The sequence below is a fragment of the Antrostomus carolinensis genome, unplaced genomic scaffold (assembly GCF_000700745.2).
Source record: "Antrostomus carolinensis isolate BGI_N321 unplaced genomic scaffold, ASM70074v2 scaffold4407, whole genome shotgun sequence".
NCBI lineage: Eukaryota > Metazoa > Chordata > Aves > Caprimulgiformes > Caprimulgidae > Antrostomus > Antrostomus carolinensis.
In genome coordinates this window covers 19,445-43,880 of record NW_010329329.1, presented here as the reverse complement: position 1 = coordinate 43,880, position 24,436 = coordinate 19,445, and the positions used below count along the sequence as shown (strand labels likewise).

At 36.4% G+C, this 24,436-nt stretch overlaps 1 protein-coding gene across 1 annotated transcript in view; it reads left to right on the top strand.

Moving 5' to 3' along the window:
- The first annotated feature begins 7,004 nt into the window (after window positions 1-7,004).
- Window positions 7,005-24,436, top strand: part of LYST (lysosomal trafficking regulator) — a 35,852-nt gene continuing 18,420 nt past the window's right edge. Inside the window, exons 1-9 of the mRNA XM_010172506.1 lie at window positions 7,005-7,196; window positions 9,495-9,585; window positions 12,474-14,559; window positions 16,350-17,382; window positions 18,626-18,787; window positions 19,467-19,623; window positions 20,985-21,211; window positions 22,573-22,639; window positions 23,490-23,599. Coding sequence (XP_010170808.1) covers window positions 7,005-7,196; window positions 9,495-9,585; window positions 12,474-14,559; window positions 16,350-17,382; window positions 18,626-18,787; window positions 19,467-19,623; window positions 20,985-21,211; window positions 22,573-22,639; window positions 23,490-23,599 — 4,125 coding nt within the window. The remainder of the gene's footprint in view (window positions 7,197-9,494; window positions 9,586-12,473; window positions 14,560-16,349; window positions 17,383-18,625; window positions 18,788-19,466; window positions 19,624-20,984; window positions 21,212-22,572; window positions 22,640-23,489; window positions 23,600-24,436) is intronic.

The following is a 24,436-nucleotide window of genomic DNA, read 5'->3' as shown; positions in this document are numbered from 1 at the left end:
TAGGAAGGTGTCCCTGCTGTTGGCAGGGGTGTTGGGACTGGATGATCTTTAAGGTCCCTTCCAACCCAAACCATTCTATAATAATACAATTCCTAAAACTCTGTATTTTTTCAGTGTAAGATACAATGCTTTCATATCCACGCAGTGGGAGAAATTTTCTAATTCTCAGCTTGTATAAACGTTGAGCTTCACAGATTAAATCTTGTTTTAATACTTAGGCAGCAGAACATAAGTAGACTACATACTTATAGGAGGCTTAAGATACTTGTAAAAGCAGGACTCTAAGACTTCAGGTATTGCAAAACAAGCATCCCATGTAGGTGAGGTGAGAGTTAAATATGCTTTTGATTTTTACATTAAAGTGGCATTAGTAAGGTTATACATACATAAACACACTTGTATATACAGTAAGGCCATTGCTCTGAAGGTCTCAAGGTACTTTTTCAGAGTTCATTAAAATAATACTGGTTTACTATCTTGTGAACTTGACATACTTTTCCCTGGTTAGTTAGAAGGACAGTGCATGTGTTTTTATCCAAAAGTACTATGCATTTTTATTTTTCACTTTTTTCTTTATGCTGGGGAGAGAGAGACTCTGAATAACTTGTTTAGAAATAATACTGATCTTGTGGGTTACACAGAAGACTAAAAGCTAGTTACTGAAATCTGTGATGAAAGGGCTTGGTCAGAAGAACAACTATGCCAAGAAAAATGACATCTACCTGCAGTCTTATGATAAATTCTGTGTGTTAAGAGGTTTATTTTCATGTATAACCTGATGACTGGAGCAATACTGCCTTAGTATGTTTTAATGGGTTGTCTGCTTCTAGACAAAGAACAGAGCCAGAAGTGGCTGGAAATAAAGAGTAAGTAGGAGGTCTTCTGCAGAGCTGGAGTGTTGTCTGGTATGGCTGTTTTGAGAATGAACCAAATTTGAATTGTATTGGTTTTACTCTTGTTTTTGAATATCAGGTGGTTGTTGGATGGTTAGCAAATGTTCACTGCCTTTTATAAGCGATGCTTTTGGCTGATTGCCTTGCATTGGGAAAACAAGGCATCAAAGCGGCTCAAGCTTTCTGATGCTCTGCTTGGATTGCAGATACTTGTTTCCTTAAAGGCTTGCGTGTTCTCCTGCTTGTAACCCATTTTGGCAGTGGCAGCTGGGTACAAAGTTTCCAGCCTGTTCAAAGTTTTGAATTGTATCAAAAGAACAGAAAAGGAAGAGTGCTGATTTTGGCAATGCATTAGTTTGAGGCTTTACTTGCATTTCACCACCAAGTACAGACCTCAAGGCAGCACTATAGGATACATTCCAGTTTTGTGCTGGGCCATGCTAGATAAGTATTTCTCTATTGTGCTCTCTCATGATCTACTTTATTTTCCGTCTCCAGTTTGCACAGAGGAATTAATCATAGTATTTACGTAGTCTTATTGTTAACAGATTTCCTGAAACAGAAGGCAATCAAATTCAGTGTCTGCTACTAACAAGATAGACTTAGTTTCTGTAATAAACATGGCAATTAGTGCTACGATTACAAAAGCATATTAGGGAGTGTGTTAGTGTCAGTAACCCACCAGTGTTTCTCATTGTGCCTGTTGTCCTCTGCTAACAGAAGCTTGAACTTAAATTGAAAGCGTAACCCCAAAGTAAATCTGATTAAATTCATTGTTGATATAGTCATATTAATGTTAAAATCATTGAAGAGGTCACAAGCATGTTCTCCAGAGCACAGGTGTTAAGTACAAGCAGTGAGGCTGGGACAAGTGTTTGCTAAATGGAATGAATACTGTATAAAGTAAATGTAGCATTTACTGGCCAGTGGTGACTCATGTTCCCATATACTTTAATCTAAAGAATAAAGGTAAAAGGGCTACAGATCTTGAACTGGAGGGCAGAAATAACTAGGCTGAACAATGGCTTATAGCAACTACTTTTCTTTTTTTTTCCCCCAAAGAGCTAATTTTAATACCTACTAAAATACAACTTCATTATAGCTCTCTACTCAAAAGGACTTGTAGTCACGCGGTGCCTGGTCAGTGTTTGTCTCTTATCTGAAACAGAAAACAAGGGAAGGTGGAATTAACTTCATGTAGCTCCTCCTTGCATTACCTGTAAAATATCTTCTCATAAATTTATTTTTCTTCTGAGACTTGCTATCACTCCTTTAGTGCAGTAAGATACTTGTATAACCTGGTAGACAGGACTGCTTTTGTTGAAGATAATGGTGAGCTACAGGAAATCAAAGCTTGCAGGTCTCTCAGGTGTGCCATGCACACCTTCTTAGGTGTGTTAGCACTTTGTTTTACTCAGGCACTCAAACCTGACTGTGCAGTGGTATGAACAGTACTCAGCAGCAGGTTAATTTTAGGCTGATATAACTATTTACTAATGAGTAATTTGAAGAAATTTATTGCCATCTACTTTCACAACAAATAGAAGTGGTTTAAGTAGTTCCTCTTTGGCTAGTACTATAAAATTCACTTTTAAAAGCCCTTTTTTAAAAAACAAACAAACAAAAACATCAAACACACAAAAAACAACTGTGAGGAGGCAGGTTTATAAGAGCAATGATTCAGGCTATTGTGTGAACTGGGGACCACCACCAAACTTTCTGCCTCTCCTTTACTCTTGCTATAGCTGTTGGACAACAGTTACAGAAAGTAATAATTTAAATTAGTATGGGATTTTGACTTCCTTTGGCTTAGTACTGTATTTTATTATAATGCTGCTGTAGTAATTACTACATTTTATTGTATTACTGGACATCCCAGGCCTTTGTGGGCAATGCCTTGCTGAAAGCATAGCCGAGGAAAAGGCCCAGTTTACTCTCGTATGCAGAGAACTAACTCTGAGCTGTTGTTGCATTTTCTTCATTCCCCAAGTTGTGCTGATGTTGGAGATAATAACATCTAATCATTAGCACTATACAACGTTAGTATATTAATGATTCAGTATTCAGGGCTGCTAAATTGGTCTTATTTTTAAGTTCCATCCTCGAAATTATTTAAAGAATGGTTTTGATTTTTTCTTTTAAAGGCCTGGAGGCCACTGAAGTAAGTACAAAACATTCCTTTAAGATGCTCAGCTGATGAGCAACTCCATAAAAATGGAAAGAAGTACAGAGAAAATAGAACTTTCAAGTGCAGGAAATAAACTTATACCACAACAGCAAATAGAAAATAAGTCTCTTGAGAGCTGGCGCAGAAAGCGGCCAGAGGGCAGACATGATCTGGATTGAATTATGAGGATGATAAAAATGGGCATGAAGAAGGCAGATCATATGTGAATGTCAAATCATTCATGGTTAAGTGATTTATTTTTTTAAAGGTTGTGGATTTTTTTCCTTTTAGAAATACTATCTAGTAGAAGTGATTTTCATTAAATATGATAATCACATTCTTTTAGAGGGTGAAATATGATTTAAAAATGTGATTATTTTTCTTCAGGGCTGGCTATGTGAAGCTCTGATGCCTTGTGTATTCCAAACCTGTAAGTGTCCCATTAAGACTGTACACAATAGTGGTGAACTGAGATTCTGGTAGGTTTCTTCTCTCTTATGGCTTAATTTGTGCCATGTTTTAAGTTTTGGATTTGTTCCCTAGTGAAGGTGACCTCTCTGAAGTCTAAAGGGGTGAAGGCACTCTACCTCAATACAGGTGTTTTGTGTAGCATCTGCTTCCATATTATCAGGCACCACAGCAGTTAAAGATGTATTACTTTAAACAAAATAAAATAAACGCCAGTACAGTAGTTCCTACTTAAAGCAAATTGTCTGGCATACTTCTCAGAGTAAGATGAAATGCAATGCTGTGTAGGAGTAGTATCAGCATACTGTGATCTGCAACAGAAAGAGAAGGTAACAGCAAACTGAAGCCTTAGAGTGGGGGTGGATTGCTTTTTAAAAACAAAACAAACCCCCAAAAACCACATCTGCAGAGTATTTGCTGTGTTATAGTACCAGCAGGGCAAGTTGTTCACCGAGTTCTTTGAAAAGCAAAGTGCTCCAAGTGCTTCACCTGTCAGGAAACAAATACAAAAGGGAAGAAGGTTGTCTGTGCACATACAGGGTGTTTTGAAGCTTAGTACTTCTTAGTTCTCCTTGTATTGTTTTTTGTCTGTAGCTTCAAGACAGGATGAATAATGAGGTTATATCTGAAGCTGTTTCCAAAGACAGGGCTGTGCTGTGAGTCAGTTTTAGAACTTAATTGCAGAAAAAGAAATAGGTACAACTGAGAAGCGGCTAGTGCTTGTTGGAACGCCTCCTTCTAGAAAGTGCTTCATTTTCTAGCATGGTATCTCTTTACAATTTTTTCTGCACTGTAAAATGAGACCATCTTAATTCCTTGCCAATTATATATTAAATTCTTGCATTAGCATCAACGAAATAGTACTTTATCTTACCAGAGACACTGAGAATTCACCCTTTTGCTAGAATGTGACAATTTGTGTTAAATCCATCTAACAGTGCAAGCAAGGCAGGACACCTGGCGACTGAAGTTGTAGATGGAAGGACACTAAAACCCGGTGGAGAGCATATTTTTACATCTTCTAATAAACTGGTACAACTGCAAAACCACTAGCTGCTTAAGCTGATCAGTTGCAGTGAATTAGGAATGTTAGCTGTATGGATAAGTTGGTTTTCTGTGAGGCTGTGGGCAAGTTATTAGGTGCTTGCCTGGGGAACCTACAGTGTTTCCCTCCTTTCTTAAGGAGGCCTTTCTTGCCAAAGGTTTAAGTTTAAAGGTGAAGTTTTTATTTAATTGCTATCTGAGAATACTAAAATAATTAATTTAGTCTTTTTCTTTCTCTTTTCTTATCTTCATCTCTTCCTCCAATTAATAAATTGTGGATGAGTGCTCACCTAGAGACCTTTGTAGCTCAGTGTTTGAGGTTTTAATTTGTTACTACCCTTTGCGTTCTGTTTGATAGCAAATGCGTTTTTGGCTTTTTACTATGTCTAGAGAATGAGGTTTTAATGTTTAGCCTGGCTTGCAACTGCCTGTTCTTATCCTCTGTTAGGACTGTAGGGAGTTAAAGGGATGGGAGAGAAGAAGTAATTGCTGTAGTGGACTGTACAGAGCAGATACAATACTGTTTCTTTCCAATTTTATTAACTACACTTTCCCCAGTGCTTAAAGTAATAAAGATTGGTTATCTGTCAGGACAAAATAGAAGTATAGGTTTAAAATGCATTTACATCAGCACCTGATTGCACAATTCAGTTTCTCATACTACCTGTCACTTGTACCCAGAGCTGCAAGTGCTTCAAGTATTATGCATGCAGATCGTGATCACTAAAAATTTATGCTGTCTCTAGAGAGAAATGTTTAAACTTGCATACCTATCTCAACTTACATTTTAAAACAAATGAATTTTATTATGTTAACTTAGCTTATATGCACCAATTATTTTTTCTGTAATAGGATTTCAGTTATGCACAGTCATAAGCTGAAAGGAAAAAACAGTTTTAAAGCTCAAAAAACCCCTCAAGGACTCTTTCATAAACTTCAAATAGCTATCATAAAATGAGTTTTAAAAACAAAGAAATTGCATATTAACCAGGATGTGTTTTTTCTCTTTTCAAAAACAGGTGAACCAAGACTGGTATTTACAGAACATATTTGGTTTTTCTTCCAAATAGAAGATAAATGTGTTAAGCTGGCAAAGTAAATCTGGTAAGAATTTTCCTGTTACTTGTACAGTGAATGTCATTATATGTATAGGTATTCGGTCTTGCCACTAAAAGGAGCTTTTTGTACCAGTAGTGCTAACAAAATTGCTCTTTCTTACAAGATCTTGTTTTTTAACCTAATAATTGCATGTAGATGTTTCTTGATCAAGCAGTATTAATCCACTGCTATATTTAAATATTACACTGAAAGTTATTTGACTCTTTTAGCGTGTTCTGTGCTTGGACATGGTGAAAATTTTTGAGTTTCAAACATTTTACTTCAGCTTTATACAGAAATAAAAGGGGTTAAATATGTCATAGTATTAATTCTGTGGTTTTATGTGGATTAAATGTTCTTGTTTCTATAGCTGCCATCAGTGATTCTTGGTTTTGTTTTGCCTTCCTCAGTGATCCTCTTGACTTTTCTGCATCTAAGTCTTGCATTTCTTGTTTATTTTCAAGTTTGTTTTAAACTTTTCAATGTGTACTAGTGCTGACCAACCAAAGAATGCTGTGGCATAAGATAAAACAAAAATAGTGTTTTTATAAGATGGAGTGAATAGACAAAGTGGATGAGTCCCTTGTACTTTATCTAAAGTAAAATTAATCAGTTTAGGAATCAGTAGCAAGGCTTTTGGTATTTTCTCCTGAACATGTACAGTAGAATCGTATCTTGAATTAAGTACACTATAGTAGTGACTGCCACCCACTCCGTGTTGCTTGAAGGAAAACACCATGAGAGCTGGTAAATCTAAAGCATTGTTTTTGTGAAACTCCCACATTTATCTTAACTCATTATTTTTTTTTTTTTCCCCTTGAAACAATCTGCATGTTGTTGGAATACATAACATGATAGAGGATAATGTGTTCAAATAAATGATTAAAGAACGTGTTTTCTGTGCAATGCTGTATAGGAGCCTACCTATTTTCTCCTTGCACTTCAGGTCAAATACCTTTTAGAGCAGATGAAAATTGAAGCTAACATCTAGGTTACAAAAAAAAGCTGAAACAAAGTCATTAGCTTTCATTGATGCAGTGGGAGGGAATGCTGTACGTCACAGGCTTTTACCTGATAGGCTTAGAAAATGAGTGTTTGGGGTTGTGGGCTGTTAGAGGATTTCATTTATTTCAGTGAAATTTCTGCTAAGCTTTTCTTCCTCGCTTCCTTCCACCCTACACTGGTGTATTGATTCTTCAGTCCTGCAGACACTCCATCCTTTGCAGGGGTCAGGGAACAGGGAAGAAATGCTCCTTTCTTCCCTGCAGTCTTTTTTCCATAAGGAATGTATTTTCTGATGGATTTAATTTCTGTACTTCACTTACAGCTCAGACATGAGCAGTGCCAGTAACTCACTGGCACGGGAATTCTTGTCGGATGTCAACCGACTGTGCAATGCAGTGGTCCAGAGGGCAGAGGCCAAGGAAGATGAAGAGGAAGAAACTCATATGGCAGCACTAGGACAATATTTGGTTCAAGGCCGTGGATTTATTTTGCTTACCACACTGAACTCAACTATTGATCAGGTAATAATTTTTCTTACCTGATTATAATTTTTGTGTTGAGCTTTGACTGTGCTGAAGGGATTTGTCTGGCTCATGTTCTTCTCTGTGTGTATTTCCTTGCCTTTTTATGATAGAGTGTATCAGTTAATTTTGAAGACTAGAAATTTAAAGAATATGTTGCAGTTGCATTCTGTTTTTCACCAAGAACAGAAAAAGAAAAAATAGCTGATCTTGTACCTGTTTGCCAGCTGGTACTGATAGTTACTAAACTTTTGACTAGTTAAGGCGTGTGTGAAGCTAGAGTACAGCAGCTGGGTGGAAAGAGGCAATAAGTTAGAATTTTTAGGAGAAATGAAGCTGTTTACTGAGCCTGCAGTACAAACTGACAGTCTTTAATTTGAGAAGGTTTTCCTGGTTTAAAGCAATAAAATTAAATACACACCTTTCTATTTTGTTTATAGGCCACGAGATACATTATGTTCAAGTGCAAGTTACTTAACACAGAGCAAAATAGAAAGCAAATGGTTTGTAACTTTAGCTCAAAAGAAAAAGCATTTTAGAAATAATCAGTTTATGCTATTTTTAATATTAAAAAAAATCTAACACACATCCCTGTAGCTGCAAATGTCCATTTTCTTCTCTTCTTTCTCTTTTTCAACAGTATTGGATATGTACTAAACAATGGGATGAGATGTACATTAAGTCTTTGTGCTTTGAAACTGCAGATCCCAGTGTTTAAAAATAATGAACCGAGTGAATTCTGATTGAGTTTGCTTAGTCCTTGTCTTAAATTATGTCAGCTGTTAATGCTGGTCAAATTCCTCTTCAGCATTTGCTTTTGTTTCATGAGGTGACTTGTGCTCAGACTCCAGTCAGGTCTGATGGCTTGGTTCTGGATTCCAGTAGGTACACTGGCTAAACAGTAAACCCACAAGACTGCAATTATATATAATTACTAAGAAGAATCCTTACCAATTCTGGAGCTGTGAGTTTTTTTAGGTGTCACCCGAGTTCTGCATAGTTGCTGCTAATAGAGGCTTTGGAACTAGAGCTGCTGGAAAAACAGCTGGCTTTCATGTAAAAAAAAAAAAAATGGAGGGTTTTGTGTGCCTTTCTCCCCAGTAAAAACCTGCTTCTGAAGTAGAAGAGGAAAAAACCATTGTGGCATTCTTTCTGAAATATCAGCAATTCAGCAATTATTTCCTGATGAAGCATGTCTAAGAGGGGAGAAGGAAGAACTTGATTAATGAGAAGTCAAATTCTGAAGGTGTACCACTGAAACTTGAAAAGTTAACATTTTACTTTTTCCAGTCTCATTGTGCTTTGAATGCTGTATTGCTCATTCCCATTCCTAATTGATTTGTCTTGCTAAAAATAGCTTTAGTAGCGGAAGAGAATTGGGAGAATGGCTTTGAAAAAGCTTACTTTTCAGCTCTAATTGCGTTGTATCAATAATGTTAGATTTTAAAGAAATGTTTCATTTAACTTTATCATCTCACTTGGCAGATATTGACTGTTTTATATATAGCTATATAATACTATATATATAACAGTGTATTTTTAGTTATATCACTAAGTTGCTTATCTCAATAGATTTTAATTTCATTGCTACCTTGAATTTTTGGAGAAGGATGTTGCTTCAGCTGCATACCCTTGAATGCTGATAGCTGACAAAATGTTCAAGTCAGCTTTTTGTGTTTTGAAAAACAGGAGCACCCAGTAAATGAGTTGTTTAAATCGTGCCTTCTACTGCTCCTATCTGCCTTGAAATTCTTGGTGTCAAAGTCTTAGAATCCCAGTAGAAGTGAGATTTAGTTAAGTGGCTGTTCTTTTTCTTATTTTTTTTTAATTAGGAGTAACTTTCTTTCCTCCCATAAAACTTCCCCTTTCTATTGTGGGTCAATAACATTACTTGATAAATGTAATCTTTTTCATTTGCTTAAAGGTGTCATTTTGGAGAAAGTTGAAAGTTTCCCATAAAGTTACATTTTTGTAACTACACAAGTTTCAGACTTGTCTTGGGCTTCATGTTGCCTCTGTTTAAATGAACAAGTTATTTGCTTTTGACTTCTCTGGCTTTGTGCTTTATTTGGGTGAAGAATTCCTTCAACAAGAAGGATTAGGAGGGCTTTGTATACAAATAGTTGCAGAGGTGTAATAAATATTTTGGATGCTTTCTGATTGGCTCTAGTTAATGATTATGGCATTCTTTGCAGTTATGTCACCCTTCCAGTGACAGCAAACTGTAGAAAGGCATAGGGAACTGAATGTTTAATAGCTTTGTAAAATAAAGTACAAAAGCTTTTGTTTCTAATGTAGGAGTTGACATGTCGAGAAGAACTTCTGACTCTCCTCCTGTCACTTCTGCCACTGGTGTGGAAAATCCCTGTCCAAGAAGAAAAAGCAATAGGTATGTCTTATCACTTGTGGTATTAAGGAGCTAGAAGAAGTGATTTGTGTATTACTACAGAGCCGAGGACTCCCAACTAAACAGCAGTAGTTCATTGTAATACATAACCTCTTAACACAGAATGAAGATTTGGATTCTGCAAAGACTTTAAACTCAAATACCAATGTTCTGTCAGCATACAAGGAAGATCAAGATTGTACAGAGAAGGTAAAGGCTCTTGGTCAGTGTGAAAGGCAACACTGATAACACTGTGTAGCTGAACTTGGTGGTGGTGGTGAGACTTCTTTTTTTCTTTTCAAGTGATTTGAAGGGAAGAGAGATTTGAAAGAGTATTGGTATTTTTGCTGATGTGAAGTGTTTCATGATGGGTAGAAGGGGAAAACATACTGATTCTTTTTAAAAACAAAAAAAATGGCACATGCTGATGCCAGATTAGTCAGAGACAGGATAAGACAGACTTTTTCTTCTGAAATTGAAGAAATGGGGAGTAGAGAATAAGCTTAAAGCCAAACAATGGACAACAGAGTATGAAAGAAGTGTAGTGTTATCAGAGAAGCAGGCCCTGACAGTAGAATAATACTGGATGATTATTAACAGAAGCAGGCTGCATTCCTTAGAAAATATGATAGTCTGTGTCAAACTGATGTGCTAACTGAAGAATCAAATCACAAGGGTTCAACTACTAAAGAATCAGTTTATAGTGAATTAAAGAAATGAAAGGGGTAATACAAAATGAGCTGTGCAAAAACTGAAGCAGGAAATGACAGTGATTTTTTTCTTTCTTTTTGTTTGTTTTGGGCTCTTGCACTTGTCTCATGCATTCTTTTCCCTACTAGAGGATAAAATAGAGGATGAAACAAATGAAGTCATCTGTCTGAGAGAGTTCCTAAGGATTCTGACCTGAAGCTCTCCAAATATTTTTTTTTTCAATTTTGAACTCCTGCAAATTGAAGGCTTTTGTTGATGTTTGTAGACTTTGAGTGTTTAAAGTGCCAGTTTTATAGCACTTTTATATAATTAACTTTCCTGCTTGCTCATTTGCTTCTTTCTTTCATGTTCCTGTAAGCATGATCAAATTAAAGAAACATTTTGGTTACCTTATGAAGAACTTAGTTATTTTTCCAGGGTTAGTTTAAAGTGCTGTCATGTAAATAGGTTTTAAGGTGTTCTGGTTTTGCACTCTGCATAATGTACAGTTTTTGCTTCTACAAATGTCTGTCTTATAGTACTGAGGCAATAAACATGATGTATCTGTTGTGCATTAAGAACTTTTTTCTCTTTCTCTCCTTGGATATAAAGTGTGTCTTAATCCAGCTACATCAGGCAGCTTTTTTCTTTCTCTGCAGGAAATATGCTTTATCTGATAAAGTACTCCTAGTTAATTTCCTGCCTCCAAAGCAGATGATGTTTGTTCCTTAAGCATCACAACTGTGACTTCATTAAATGAAGCAGAGTCATACTTGCATGTGGAAACATCTTTTCTTTCAGTTCAATTAATGATCGTAGCTATTGTGTGGGCTTTTGGGGTTTTATGTGGTTGAGGGGACTGTTAACTATCACATTTTTCTAAATACTAAACTTCCTGAATGGTGCATACTTACTGTTGTTTTGTGCTTTGTATTTTACTGCCCAAAGCATCCAGTTACAGTTCTGCCACTGCTTAAAAATGACAATGGATTTTATCCAAGAACATACAGACTTGTTTCTCTGCTTGCTTTTTCAACAGTTCATGGTCTGAGTTTACCAGTACAAATGAGCTGAAAATATTTGTATTTTATTCTCCAAAATCTTCTTTCCCATTGAATCAGATTTAAATTTTATATTAACTATTTTGTGCTACGTACTTGAAAGGTATTTTTGTCTTGTCTTGGCATTTGTAGGAATATTCAGCACCTTAAACATTATTCGTTTCCATCTCCCTCTTGTCCCTGACTATGTTAAAATCCGCAACTCTTACTTCTGCTTTTTGTGTTTGGAACAATTAATACTGAAGTAAAGACTGAGGTCTGTGTACTTGAAGATCTGCACTGTTTCTGAGAGAAATTTATTTTTTCTATTGCTGCTAGTACTCTAAGAATTTCTTCATGATTCTAAGAGGGCTGTGAGTTGTGTCCTGGTTTTTAGCTCTATTTCAGCTAAAACCCAGGACATTAAGGCATTCAGTTCCTGTAGCAGCTGAGTTGCAAAAAGTGACAATGGGTCATCGTGTTTAAAGTGGACCTTTTTTCTTCACTTGTTGTGGGATAGGACTACTTGGCAATGCTTATAGTGAGACTTCAGATATATCAAATGGTGTATGCAAAGTAAACATTGCTCGAATAACTGCCTAAAACTGCTTCCATAGCTAAATAATAGGGGAGATCTCAGAGTTGGTATCCTGCTGATTAATATTTTACTCCTACTTTATTAGTATGTCTAACTTATCCAAATTTAAATTGAGTGTAACTAGAGACTTGTGGCTGTATTGTTCAACATTGTATCCTATCTGTAACAGGCCAAAAGATTTTCCAGAGTAAGCTTTCTTCCCTTTGCTTCCTCAAAAGTCCTTTCATCTACCTTGATAACATCTTTTCCTAAGAGAGTGGAATAGCTATGCCTACAAAAAAGTTTTAGGAAACCCTCAAGCACATTTTTGTCTCACCCTAATTAGAAAATGAACTAATTTGTCTAGGCTTTGAAAATAGCCAGTATGGTTCCTAAACATGGGTTGTTGCTGACATTTTTTTTAATACTGAAAATGTCAGATGTGTATATGTAAAACCATGACGTATTAATATATTAATTTATTTCATATTTTTTAAGCTGGAATTATTAAACTATAAAATTAGGGGAAATGCTTTACATATAATGTTCCTGAATGTTTCTTTGTTGTCTTTCTGTTTCTACAGATTTTAATATACCCTTTACAGTAGACATATGCCTGACCAAAGAAAATAATTCAAGTTCCATGAAATCTACTCAGGAAAAACTAGGCTTAGATGGCAGCACTCGTTCATCTCTTCAGACTTCCGTAAAACTAAATGCTCGATCTCGAAAAAGTGGACGTCTGCGCAAGACCACCCATCGTTACTCTGTGCGAGATGCAAGAAGATCTCAACTGTCTACTTCAGATTCAGAAGGCAATTCTGATGACAAGACTCCTGTAATAACAAAACACAGACGCTCCCATTTACTGCAGCCTTTTTTAACATATCCAGTTCGGGACAACTACCTTGTAGGTAGAAGCGATTGCCTACCTGCGGAAACAGTACCAAGTTCTAATCCTGATGCCCCTAATCTTGAAAATTCCAGCCAAATTATTACAGCACATGAGCTAAACCCAGAAATTTTGAATGAGCCAGCTGCAGGAGTTACCGAGAACAACATGGATAACTCTCCCTTTGAGTTATGCCATGTATTATTGTCACTCCTAGAGAAGGTGTGCAAATTTGATACTGCTTTGAATCACAGTTCTGCTCTTTCAGCTAGTGTGGTGCCCACATTGACTGAGTTCTTATCAGGATTTGGAGACTGCTGCAGTGTAAGTAGTAGCATGGAAAATGAAGTAGTTTCTGCAGGGTGGACAGAAGAACCTGTGGCTCTGATCCAAAGGATGCTTTTTCGAACAGTGCTGCATCTTATGTCTTTAGATATTAGCAATACAGAAACAATGCCTGACAACTTGCGAAGAAATTTAACAGACTTACTTAAAGCAGCTTTAAAAATCAGAATTTGCTTGGAAAAGCAATCTGATCCTTTTGCTCTAGGATATGACAAAACACTACAGCAGCCAGTTCAGGATGACTTCGTATTTTCTAGATATCATCACAGAGCCTTGCTTCTGCCTGAGGTTGTAGAAGGAGTCTTGCAGATTTTGATCTGCTGCCTACAAAGTGCAGCCTCCAATCCATTCTACTTTAGCCAAGCTATCGATCTGGTTCATGAGTTCATACAGCATCAGGGATTTAAGCTGTTTGAAGTAACCGTGCTTCAAATGGAATGGCTGTGTATGAAGAATGAGGGAGTAACTGGGGAAGCCTCAGAGCACCTGAAAGGCCTGATCAACAGCATCATGAAAATAATCAGTACTGTCAAAAAAGTGAAATCGGAGCAGCTCCATCAATCAATGTGTACGAGAAAGCGGCACAGACGATGTGAATACTCTCACTTCATGCATCACCACAGAGATCTGTCTGGGCTTTCTGTATCTGCTTTTAAAAACCAAGGTTCCAAAAACCCCTTTGAAACTTCTGATGGAGAAGTTCATTATCCTGACAGATGCTGTTGCATTGCTGTGTGTGCACACCAGTGTTTGCACTTGTTGCAACAAGTTTCTTTGAGCAGTACTTGTGTTCAGATTCTCTCGGGTGTCCATAATGTTGGAATATGTTGTTGTATGGATCCAAAGTCTGTGATTGTCCCACTGCTTCATGCTTCCAAGTTACCAATATTAAAAAACTTTCAACAGCACATATTGAACATCCTTAACAAGTTTATATTGGATCAGCTGGGTGGAGCAGAAGTTTCTCCAAAAATTATGCAGGCATCATGCAATATATGTACTGTTGACTGTGATCAACTTGCTCAACTGGAAGATGCCTTGCAGGGCAACTCTGGTGATGCTAGTCTTGCATATAGTTCCTCTTGCAGAGTTCAAGGAATTCTGCCTAGCAGTGGATATGAAGATATGTTGTTGAGATGGGATGCGTTGGAGGCTTATCAGGACATTGTTTTTGAAGAAGACAAACTACGTGGCATGCAGATTGCAAGCCATATTTGCCACTTAATTCAAAAGGGAAATGCAGTGGTCCAGTGGAAACTATATAACTGTATTTATAATCCTGTGCTTCAGAGAGGGGTTGAACTAGCTTGCCACGCTCAACAACTTGGACTAACCACAGCTGATAAACCCACATGCAGTTACCATAGCCAGTGTTTGCCTTCTGAGGTACTTCAGGTTTATTTGCAGATGCTCCCTGTGTTGCTTAAATCCAGGTTGGTTTATTTTCTGTTTTTTAATGGAAAACATGCTAATTGTGTACAGATCTTTGTATATTTGTTACTGGTCAGAATGTAAGTTTTATTTGAACTGTAGGCTGCACTTGGATATTGCAGAGGTGGCAACAAGACAAATGCTTGAATAACATAAGATTTAATCCTAGATTCATAAGCCATAGAAAGTGAGGGTTCTCCACTGATGAGTTATGGTCTCTAACAATCCAAAGAGTGTAGAAGCAAATAAAATCTTTGTCCAAAGTGGTATGCTCTTTGCCTCTTCATCCCTCATGCTAAAGTGAGTCAGGAACATTGAACAGATTGACATTTAACTTTTTCTGTGGGAATTAACTAGTTGATTTTCTTATCTGTTTCCCTTTTCCTTCTAGAATGGTCTTAATGGAAACCACCTTTAAAAAATAAGGCTTGAGAGATTTACTTGTCCTGAAATAACTTTCCTAATTTGCAAAATCCTGTTCACTAAACATAATAGTTTAAAAAAAACCAAAAAAACAAAAAACAAAAAAAAACCCTCCCAAAAAAAACCCCCCAAAAACCCACAAACATTCTTCCAAGGCATGAAATTGAAACTTTCCTATTTATTAATTGATGAAATAATTGTTTAATACAATATATGGAAGCTTATTCAAAATATGAATGTGTCCTTTCATCCAGGAAAGATTCTCATCTCTTCTGTTGGATTCCTCATAGAATTAAGTGAATTTAATTTAATAAGAAACAATTATGAAGAATAGACTAGTATTCTAGTTTATGTAAAGGATTGTCTAACAATTATTTTTTTTTTTTAGCTTTTATCCTAACCTAAACTGTATCAGAAGCTATTAATTTTTGAAAGTGCACTTAGTGGCAAAGAGGCAAGAGAAGTAAAGTTTAGATTAAAGAAGTTTGATATCTTATTTCCTACCGGTTTAAAGATGAGAATATACAAATAGTTAGATGATTCATTTGATTCTAGACTGTGGAACTCTGTTATAGTAAAAGCTGACCCTGTAGGAAGGAGATGGGAGAGTAAGGAAGGTGGATGTCTACAAGTAGACATATTACACTAAGAAGCTCACAGATCTTTACCCCAAATTCTGTATGAACTCAATGTAATACTTGGAATAGAAAGAAGAGAAAAATATACTTGGGAAAAAATATATTGAAAAGTTTTTATAACATTGGACATCTTAGCATAACAAAGGCAGAAAAACTTGTGCTTGAAAGGTATTCCTGAATTCTGTCTGAAATACATTGTCCAGGCAACTCATAAACATAGCTAATAAAATGTCTTAAAACTTCAAGTGACTTCATTAGAAAGTAGAGATTCCTTCTCAAATAAACTTGAAGTTTTAAGAAATTTTACTAGCTATGTAAAACATCTAGTAGCTCCAGTTGCTAATAAAAAGTTATGGGGAGGAGGTACCACTAGAGAGCAAATGTCATAAATAAAGTTAAACACCTTTAATGTGTTAAACATCATACATGTATAGAATCTACATTTTAGAGGTTAATCAGTATTTCCTGAATTATATCTTCAAAAACCCCTGAATTTTCAACTATTGAATGGAAGATGCTTACTTGGGATTCTGCAAAGTACTGCAAAGAAGTTCCTCCTCTCTTTAACTTACACTTTACAGTAATTTATAGCAATTACTTTAAACATGATCAGTCCTTGGTGTTGCTGAGGTGTGTAGAACAGAGGATTATTTTTGGATAAGATGTGTCATCTGAACTACATGAATTTGTGGCTGATTTTTAAGGTTACTCTCTTATGCTTTGTCTTGCAGGGTAATTAGAGACTTGTTTCTGAGTTGTAATGGAGTGAATCAAATGACTGAGTTAAATTACTTGGATGCTTTAAGAAGCCATTCTTTGAAAGTGTTGGAGACTTTGATACTCTGTCTTGGTGATCAGCAGAAAGACCAAGCAATGCCAGAACTGGAAGGCCTGAACAGTGAACAAAAGGAGTCTACACCTGACTTGCCTGCTTCTCTTTGTAGCCAGCATACTGTATCAGAAGTTCCTCAAAGCCTGAGCAAGTTTTATGCTGGCTTGAAAGAGGCGTACCCAAAAAAGAAAAAGTTTGTGAGCCAAGATGTTCACATCAACACAATAAACCTATTCCTCTGTGTTGCTTTTTTGTGTGTAAGTAAAGAAGCAGATAGTGATCTGGATTCAGCTAATGACTCTGAAGATACATCAGGATATGATAGTACAGCTAGTGAGCCATTAGGCCACAAGTTACCATATCTGTCACTGGAGAGCCTTACTCTGCCTTCCCTGGAGCATATTCACAGGGCTGCAGATATTTGGTCCATGTGTCGTTGCATCTATTTGTATAGTTCAGTTTTCCAGAGACAGTTCCATAGACTTGGAGGTTTTGAAGCATGCCATAGATTACTGATCCTGATAATTCAGAAACTTGCAAAAAATAAGGAAAAGGAGGAAGAAAAGAAGGAAAGAGTATTGCGTGAAAGGAGCAGAAGTTCACATGGGAGTCCTCGTGGTGAGCTTCTCAACAAGGTTGACTCTGTTCAGTTGGCTAAAAGCAGAGAGGTGTCGCTATTGGAGCTTGATAGTTCCGACAGTCTTGCTGGCCTAGAACAGCTGATGCCTGAATGTGTCTCCTCTGACAGCTCTTTGAGTAGGGAGCACACTTCAGTTACTTCAGTTGCCAATCTTGAAGGAATAAAGGCTTCAGTAAGAGAAGAGACTGAGTGGGCACTTCAAGGTATCAGACTTCTAGAAGCTCTGCTGACAATCTGTCTACACAGTGCAAGCACTATGCAGCAGAAGATGGAAGTAGAGATGTTTCAACAGGTACTGTACAACAACTTCCCCAAACTTACCTTGTATTTGTTACACACAATAGTGTAATTTAACAGTAATATAGTCAAAAGCTCTTTTAGAGATGAAAAAAAGCTTATGCTTTTCATGTATCTGTTGCCGTTGGGGCCAGCATGTTGACCATATGGCTAAAGGCTGAACTCAACAGTTTTCTGCATCAATGTATCTTGAGTCCCAGGGAATACTGTGATCCTGGCAGAAGAAGATTCTGTTTTTCTGCATAAAATGGCCCTGACTAGAGGAAATGGGTGGCTGCTTCTGACTACAAAGGCAGTAGTGAATGTAGACAACTACAAATTGCTGGCTGACTATGCCTGTATTTTTTTCTGATCAGTTATGGCCTGCTTCTTATTTTTTGTTTTGGTTTCTCCCCCCACCCCATATAGCTTTTTGTCCAGCCTCAAGTTTTCCAGAGGCTGTCTGAGCAGATGGGATTTGAATGGTGGGAAAGAGGGTTTTTTTTTGAAAGGGTATTCAGTGGAGAATGTGTGTGACAGAGGTGGGATTGAAGGAGAGCTGCATAGGCAAGACATGAGCGTTATACATAATGACTCACACGTGGTGTTTTTGGTGATGGTTCTGAACAGAGCATGGCACATGAGAAAGAAGAGTATTAGAGGGCACAGATACTGAAAGGACACCTGAAAAAATATTCCTTAAGCCTTGGAGGTGAACTAATTCAGTGTTCTACAAAGCTGTTAATTCACAGAAGACACCTTCACTGTGCTTTAATGTTTTAAGTGCTATCTTGAATTTTACTTGGCAGTTTGTAACAGAAGCAGGAGGCATAAGGTACAGGAGAGAACTGGAAACTGGAATTCTTTCTGGGCCACACTGCTCTTTTTGTGAACCTGGATGTGTCACTCTCTGTTTTGTTAAACTTGAGTACTATTAGTGTTGTCTGAATGAACTGTGTACTTGAAACTGTTGCAGAGATGTTTATTTTTGAAACAGTGTTTTCACTTGCAATGTTTGGGAAACAGCATGTTGCCAGATTTTTTTCAGTGTGCAGATTGCTTAACCAACTAAATTTCTGTTATGACAAACAGGATGAATCTTTCTTATTGCAAGGGACTGGATGAAGTCTGATAGATTTAGCTGAGAAGTCAGATTAGTGTAGGTGGAAGGGGGAGTTGTTAAATGAAACTACTAGACCATTTCTGTTAGCCAAAACATAATAACATGAATCAAAATGTTTATCTCCCCCAAAACCCAGAATACTGGTGTGGATGATATCTTACTTCAAATAAGAGAGCAGCTTTCTCAATCAAAAGTGATAGAAACTGACTTGGCAAAGCCTCTGTTTGATTCACTGCTTCGTGTTGCATTGGGCACTTTTTCTGCTGATCTGGATCATCCTGAAGAAAAAGTTGAAAAGGTATGAACCACCAACTAAGTAGTCTTAATTCTAAATACCACAAGGTTTGCTTGGTCAGGTTTGTGTTGTTCAGATCTATTTTTAAATTAGACAGGACATGTTTAAATGTGTTTGCTTATTGTGGCTGTTGAAGATGGATTCTCTGATTCTCTTATGTAAATGTGTAAGTTGAATGCTGGTTACTGATATGCTCCCCACATTTGCTGCTCAGAAATGAGGCATGCCCCAGAAACGAGCAAGCTGTGTTATGCTTTATGGACATACCTGAAACCTGACATTCTCTTCACTCTTTCATCCACCAACAATGTGACAAACTCTCAAAGGGAGGGCTTCAAACAGGGATGTTGACTGACCTTAGTGGCTGCAGATATATCTTCACCTTAGAGTGAATGTCAGTGTGCATGTTTATGGTGTTAGTGATCTTTGGAAACAGTTGTTCTTATTGCATTGACCACCTGCTTACTGAAGCATTGCTCAAGTAGTTAGTGAGAAAAATCCACTTTGCAGAATCCATTTTCACTGTAAGAATGAAGTATCCATAAGAAGTATCTCAAGCTTCTTGAAAGTGTATGATGAATTTGTTTCTTTTGCCAGTGGGCTTGGAGAAAATAGGCATCTGGAAGGCTTGAAGTTACTTGCTATTCTGACTGAAGACGGTAAATTTGTTTCTGTTATACAGACCCATTATACTGAAAAGGAGCCTGTGTCACAACCTGGAGATATTTCTGAAGAAACTGAAGAATCACAGTGCTGTAGTCTTAAAGTTTTTGCTGAAGAGGAAGGATATGAAGCAGATAGTGAAAGTAACCCCGATGATAGTGAAACCAAGAATGAAGGTAAATGTGAACTTTCTGAATGTACGAAGCAGTCTTTATGATATAGCAACGTTTGCTTGTCTTTTGAGATGCACAAAAACAGGGTGAGCATCAGAGACCTTTAGCAAATAGAAAAAGTTTTAATGTTTTTACTTCCAGGAGGATGCAGTTACAGATGGAGAGATGATGAATATTCTTACTGTTACGGAAACAGTTCTGTCTTGTTTTTTCTTTGTTTATGTGACTATTGCTCGTGTTGCTCAAACGTATTATTGTAGTCTAGAAGTAGTTTTCTCTAGGGATGCTTATCAGTAGTTTGTCTGAAAAATCAATGCTCAATTTTTAATTTAGTTTTATAACAATCTGGTAAAAATTAGTTAGCCTAATTATATCTCTTTATATTCATGGAATCGTAAATTGGCCCAGGTTGGAAGGGACCTTAAAGATCATCTAATTCCAACCCTCCTGCCATGAGCAGGGACACCTTCAACTAGACCAGGTTGCTCAGAGCCTCATTACTTATGCAATGACTGATGTGACATCTCTTTCTGTATTCTGTTTGTGTAATTAATTGTGAACATGAACTTGCTTTAATTTTTTTCCCTTTGTGCCGAGCCATCTGGATGCTTACGTTCTTGTATGAGGTCAGCGTGAGCAGTAAAAGCCTTTAATAGGAGTGCATTCAACTGTTGCTGTTTACCTGTGTGACTAGGCTTTGTCAACAGATGCACAACACTTTAAAAGCATTTCTGAATTAAAAATTTAACCTGGAATGTTTCTGTTAAACACTTGCGTGAAACGTATGTCTGTATCAAATACTTTTTTAAGTAACATGCTTTAAAGTCTGTCCAAGATGTAAAAGAGGCTTAAATATTGGGTTTGCTTTCTTTTTTTTTTTTCTGTTTTTGATTGTCATGGGGATGATGTGTCATATGCTGTTATGTGCATTTTCTGAGTTAAATAACCAAACAACTGTTTCCAACCTTTTAACGTGAAATAAACTAATTTAAATTTATATTTTTGTGTCAGGTTCAGAGTTCTGTATAGAAGCTTCAGGCTCTGTTACAATGATTTTACTGTCATGTTTCAAGAATTGCATATTTCATCATGACTATGTGTGTCCAGTTCCCAGGAAATAGAGGCACATAGTTTGAGAGCATGTAAATAGCAGAAATTGCATCCTTGCCTTCCTGCATTGGCAGGAAAATATGAAAATCTGAATCAGAACATAAGATTATATAAACTTCTGAAAAGTGCTTATAAACTAGTGACTATTGTTTACCTATGAGAAGGCTGGAGAAAGTGTGCCCTTGGATGTTCTGCTTAAATTGTGCAAACTATTCAGCTGAGTAAGTTTCAGTAAGACAAGTGTTTTCTTTCAGGAGCAGACACAAAGGCAGAACCAGGATATACTGGTCCTTCAGGTTATTTTAATGATCTAGCTGAAAACATCAATCAAGGAGAATTAATATATCCTGAAATCTGCATGTTAGAATTAAACTTGCTCTCAGCTGGTAATGCAAGTTTAGATGTGCTTGCTCATGTATTCCGAAGCTGCCTGAAAATCCTCAACCAGAGGGAGGGAAATGCCACTGCACTCATAGAACAGGTAAAAATATTATACAACTGCTAAACTGTTGTCTTTGTTCATCTTATTTTCTTCAGCTTTATAGTACCAATATACCTAATAGTGATCTCAGAAATATTTTCATTTGTTATGGCATTAGATAAGACCTAAAACAATGTAAATGGCTGATATTGCCAGCTGCATTGCATTTAAATTACCAGAAACTATAGTTAACTAATATATTGACAGATATTTGACCTACAAAGCTTTTGAGTTTCATAGTTGCCTTATGTTATCAAGACTGTTCAATTACTAGAGCTATAGATACAGATTTAATGACTGTCAAGCTGTTAGGAAAAAAGCAAATATCTTCTTGTGTGTGTGTATATATATGTACACTTTCTAAATATATACACATTCAATATGCACTTTTAAAAACTTTCAGTGATGTATCTCAAAAATATTTCATGCTTATTCTTAAGTTCATAATAAAAATTAGTTATGCACATGTTGATGTCCTCATGATCCTTTGGAATTTCTGATGGTTAGCTTGTTTTTGCTTTTTCGTAACGAAATTGAGTATGCCTCTTTTGCAAAAGAAGAAAATATAGTTAAGTAATCTAAGCTTAAAGTGCTTGTTTATATAATCATTTGTCTAAGAGCAAAGTTAGTGCTTTGCAGCTTAAAACAAAAGCAGAAAAGGAAAACATTGTTCTATTTCAGTACTACGATAGTGTGAATTACTAGCTTTAAATTACTAGCATACATGTATTTCTTTTTTCTGAACTTCAACACATAAAATTACTTATAATTCAAAATAATATCATTTTCACTACTCTTCAATATTGTTTAGAAAGAGCAATCTATTGAACTAATTGATTGAAATCAATTTAGGGTTTTTTACTATCTTCAATTAAAGGTTTTTCAAATTACCTTTATTTAAGATGCATTTGTGAAGGATGCTTGTAAGTAAGTGGTGCTTTTTAAAAATTTCTCTTTAAAGTAATCTTGCATTAAAAAGTTGGAAATATTGAATTTGCTTTCAGTATTGCTTTGCTATATACCAACATGCTGGATTTCATCACAACCTGTCAAATTACAAACCTGTAATTCTGTTAAGGGGGAGAAGACAAGGGAGATCTCAGCTGCTGAGCTGATAACGGCTCAAAGGTTCTTTCTAGAATCACCTGGATTTCAAAGTCTCTCTTCTGCAACTGAACTGTACAGAACATGAAAGAACTGTCATTAGTAAATATAAAAAAAAAAAATCCATAATTTAAAGTAACTGGAATTGTCTTTAAAATCAATAGCAGACAAGAATTGATTGAAAGAAATTATTTCTTAGTTTTTTGAGCTGGTGTATATTCTTCAGATACCAATTTTCCATGTATGTTTTTTAACAGGGAGCTGTTAAACATCTTTTGGGAGGATTTCTGAACATATTGACACAAACAGAGTCTAGTTTTCATGGTGAGTTCAAGGTCCAAGGAACTTAAATGTTTTTTATAACTTTATGTATACACACTCAAATTTTTAGTTCACAATGCAAATGCAAAATTGAGAAAGCAAAATCATTGGCATGTGTGAATTTATACAGCTGCTTCTTTAACTTGTGACAAGTATTTAACTTATGTGTAAATAAATGATTATTTCTGAGCTAGTGAAAATCTGTTATTTAAACACATGCTGTCAGATCTAAAAATGATAATTGAAATGATAGACCCAGGGTGACTGCATCAGCAAACATTGCTCGGAAAAATAGCGGTTATCTCACTGATTGAATCCAACTCCACCACAACATAGGTTTTTATTTCAAATTCGTTTGTAACGCAGGTCTTAGTGATGTTTTGATTCAGTTTTATTTCTAATTGGAAAACAGCTAGATAATCCAAGAATGTGTAAGCAAATTAAATGCTTGCCCTAAGGTAGCCTCGCATAATGAGATTGTCCCACAGCAGGAGATGATGTAAACCCATCCCAGGACTTTGATCCCTGGCTTTGTGGGGAAAGCCTTTGCAAAGTAGACGCTAGGTTCCCAGACTATCAGGCTCCACTTTGCAAACCTAGGAGCCAGATTTGCTGTAGCCAGTTCTTCTGTGTTCCTTCAATTAAGTTTTGAATGTTAGTGTCAGGAAGTACTGTTGAATGTATCTAGAATTTGTCTTGTACTTGTCCCTGCTTCCTGAATTTGAAATGTTTTTGCAAAACACTCTGAATTCCAAGTTAATCTTTCCTCATAACAGTATGGAGTATATATATATATTTTTAAAGCTTTTAAAAAATAATTTTCAATAATATTATTTTATCTCCTTATTTTTAGCATGTCAGACGGTGCTGGTAGACCTGTTGGTTTCCTTGATGAGTTCACAGACATGTTCAGAAGAGCTATCTCTTCTTCTGAGGATATTTTTGGAGAAGACACCTTGTACGGTGTGTATGGAGTAGCACATAGCAAAATTCAGAGGCTTAACAAGAAAAATGAAGTAAAAAGAAAATCCTTTTGTGTCCAAGTATTTTGGGAAATAAGGAGACTGTAACAGCAACATTCTAACTGACCAGAGCAAATAAAATTTGGTTGTTGAAATAATTAATTCTCAAAACATGAAAAGGAAATAGGAGTGAAAAGAGGGTTTTCAAGTGTGTGTTAGTCCTGGGAACTCTTTTCAGTGCAAGAAAACAAGATTCCTCTTGAGGAGACTGACATTGTGGTTGTGGATGACAGAACACTGTAATACTGTAAAATTTTAAGTAATTCCTTTAAAATGATGAAGCATCTCTCTATTTTAGGAATGCTTTAGCAGTGGGAATTACTTTCAAAACTCTTGAGTTGCTTTGTGTAACACTGGAATATACTGCTTGTGTGATATATACTGCTGAAATAGCTATCTGTTGGTTTGTGTGTGTTGCTGTTTAAAAAAAAAAGTCATTTTTTTCAAAGGTAGCTTGCTATATTTGGTTAAGTAACTAGAGAAATGTTTTGATTTAAGAGTTAGTTCTGTTACTTTGTTATGCAATAAAGTGATGGTCTGTGTGTGCATTCTTAACCAGCCTCAAATGTAGGGTAAAAGGTGTGGTCTTTTGTTGAGGTATAAATTAATCTGTTAGCACATAACAGATGTGAGATAAGATTGTAAAGTGACCACCTGCTGTGGTTCAGCTGATTCCTAAGCATGGCAACTTGAAGACTGATCTGCCCTGACTATGTCGGCAAAACTGGCCATAGTCTGTTGAAGTTGCTACTTGATGCTTTGTAAATGTGTATCAGTG